Source organism: Gavialis gangeticus, unplaced genomic scaffold (genome assembly GCF_001723915.1).
Source record: "Gavialis gangeticus isolate Ggan-Ray unplaced genomic scaffold, GavGan_comp1, whole genome shotgun sequence".
Taxonomy (NCBI): domain Eukaryota; kingdom Metazoa; phylum Chordata; order Crocodylia; family Gavialidae; genus Gavialis; species Gavialis gangeticus.
Window position 1 is genome coordinate 9519546 of NW_017729014.1, and position 1857 is coordinate 9521402.

The 1857-nt window shown below is 38.7% G+C and overlaps 1 protein-coding gene across 2 annotated transcripts in view; it reads left to right on the forward strand.

Moving 5' to 3' along the window:
* The window catches only part of GNB1 (G protein subunit beta 1), a 136275-nt gene that overhangs the window by 114895 nt on the left and 19523 nt on the right, over positions 1–1857 (forward strand). For both annotated transcript variants that reach the window (XM_019511692.1, XM_019511693.1), the window contains one exon: positions 1318–1384. In XM_019511692.1, coding sequence (XP_019367237.1) covers positions 1318–1384 — 67 coding nt within the window. The remainder of the gene's footprint in view (positions 1–1317; positions 1385–1857) is intronic.

Below are 1857 nucleotides of genomic sequence, written 5' to 3' on the forward strand. Positions count from 1 at the left end.
TCAGGTCCCTTCTGACCCTAGAAAGTATGAAACTATGAATCAAATTGGGACAGTGATTCGAATCACTGAATCAAATCACTGTCCCCCCCGAATAGCCAAATCTGAATCTGAAGCAAATACTTTCCACTTCATACAGGCCTATCAAATATCTATTTTAACCAAGCAAACCACGATCCATAGAAAGTGCACTCTTAAGACATTAAGGAAAAATATCAGAGTAGCTGTCACATTGACTTCTGTTGAGTGCCATGATGCAACTTGTGTGTGTTGAAATCCTGAAAATGACTTGAGCAAGAGCATTATCCTGACTGTGCATCTTAGCTGTTAAGTGACCTCCTTTAGAGATGAATCCTGCAAGTTAGCAATATCAGTAGTAAGCAGTGTGTGGATTCATGGCTAGGTGAACATGGTCTCTACAGGCTGAAAGACTGCATTTCATTATTATACAAGTGGCTTGAAAAGGGTGCATCAAGAGGTGATTGTCTTTAGTTGCTTTTGGGAAATCTTCTTTTAATGAACTGCTCTTCTGGTGCGGGATTAGATGGAATTGCTGCGGTGAGGTTGGAATTGGAGTGCGACATTTAAGTTGCATATTGCCACAGCTGCCTGTTGAAAAAATTAAAATGTTTGTAGGTACAGTGTATAAGAATGTGGCAAGTGTGAGAACTGCTACAAACTAATTTGAAGCTGGAGTTACCTCTCTGTCTTGTGGCCCTTTAGGGATATTCAGCAAACGACAGCACAGAAATATTCAAACCCAGTGCTTTCGTATTGCATTTGTATGGTGTGCAAACCCTAAGCATTCGCTCATACATGCTCCTTTTATCTGTTTTAACTGACCAAGCGAGCATTTGGGTCCAAGTTGTGATCAGGAGGGTTTGTTTCCCCTCTACTTAATTTAACCAGTCCCTCCTGTTTGGGAAGTCTTAGTGCTTACAATGAAGGATCTCCATCTCTTCTCTCTTCTGCTTAGACTGAATGTTTGTAATGCTTCTAGTCCCTGATGTTTCAAATAAGAGGCTGTCATTAGTCCCATATCCTATCTTGTGACTATAACCTCATTATTTAGGTCCTGTCGGTCTTTTATTGAACCACGAAGAAAAGTTCACTGTTTCTCAGCTTCGAGTTCCTCTTTTTGCTTGGAAGAAGCAGTTCAGTAAAATTCAGTTGGCTGTTAGTCATGGTCTTTAACTGGTTATTTTGAGCAATATGGCTGTGGAATTTGACTGTATTTAAAACAGTGCCTTTGTGTTGGACCACTTACTGAGGGATGCAGACAGAACTGCTGTGATTTCTCTGTGTTTTTCCTTTTTACAGGTTACTTGTCATGCTGCCGTTTCTTGGATGATAATCAAATTGTTACCAGCTCTGGAGACACCACTTGGTAAGCACTAAAACTGGTAACACTGGTACTAGTAATGGCTCTCTATTTATAAATCTACAGGGGAATGTGCCAGAGTACTTAGTAATTGCAGAAGAATTATATGTATAGATCTGTAAAATATCTTCTCTATATAGAATCTTCCTAGGAAGTTTTTGATAATGTCTAATGGCTAGCATCTCTGAATAAGTATTGTCTGAAAACAAGTATAGAACGTGTGAATAGAAGAATATGCTATTAAGGCTACAAACAAATTCCCTTAGAGTTATGTATTTTTTTAAAATAAGAATACTTGTGGGGAACCAGATAAATCCATAATTTTAAACTTGCCTTTGTTGAGCCATTGGCTTTTTCTTACTGCTTAGGACCTGACCCATCCATACGCTAACTAAATTTGACGGCTGATTTATATTAACCCCAACAAGGAATGCAGCATTTTTAAATTGCCATACTTATATGCCATACTACTTATACAC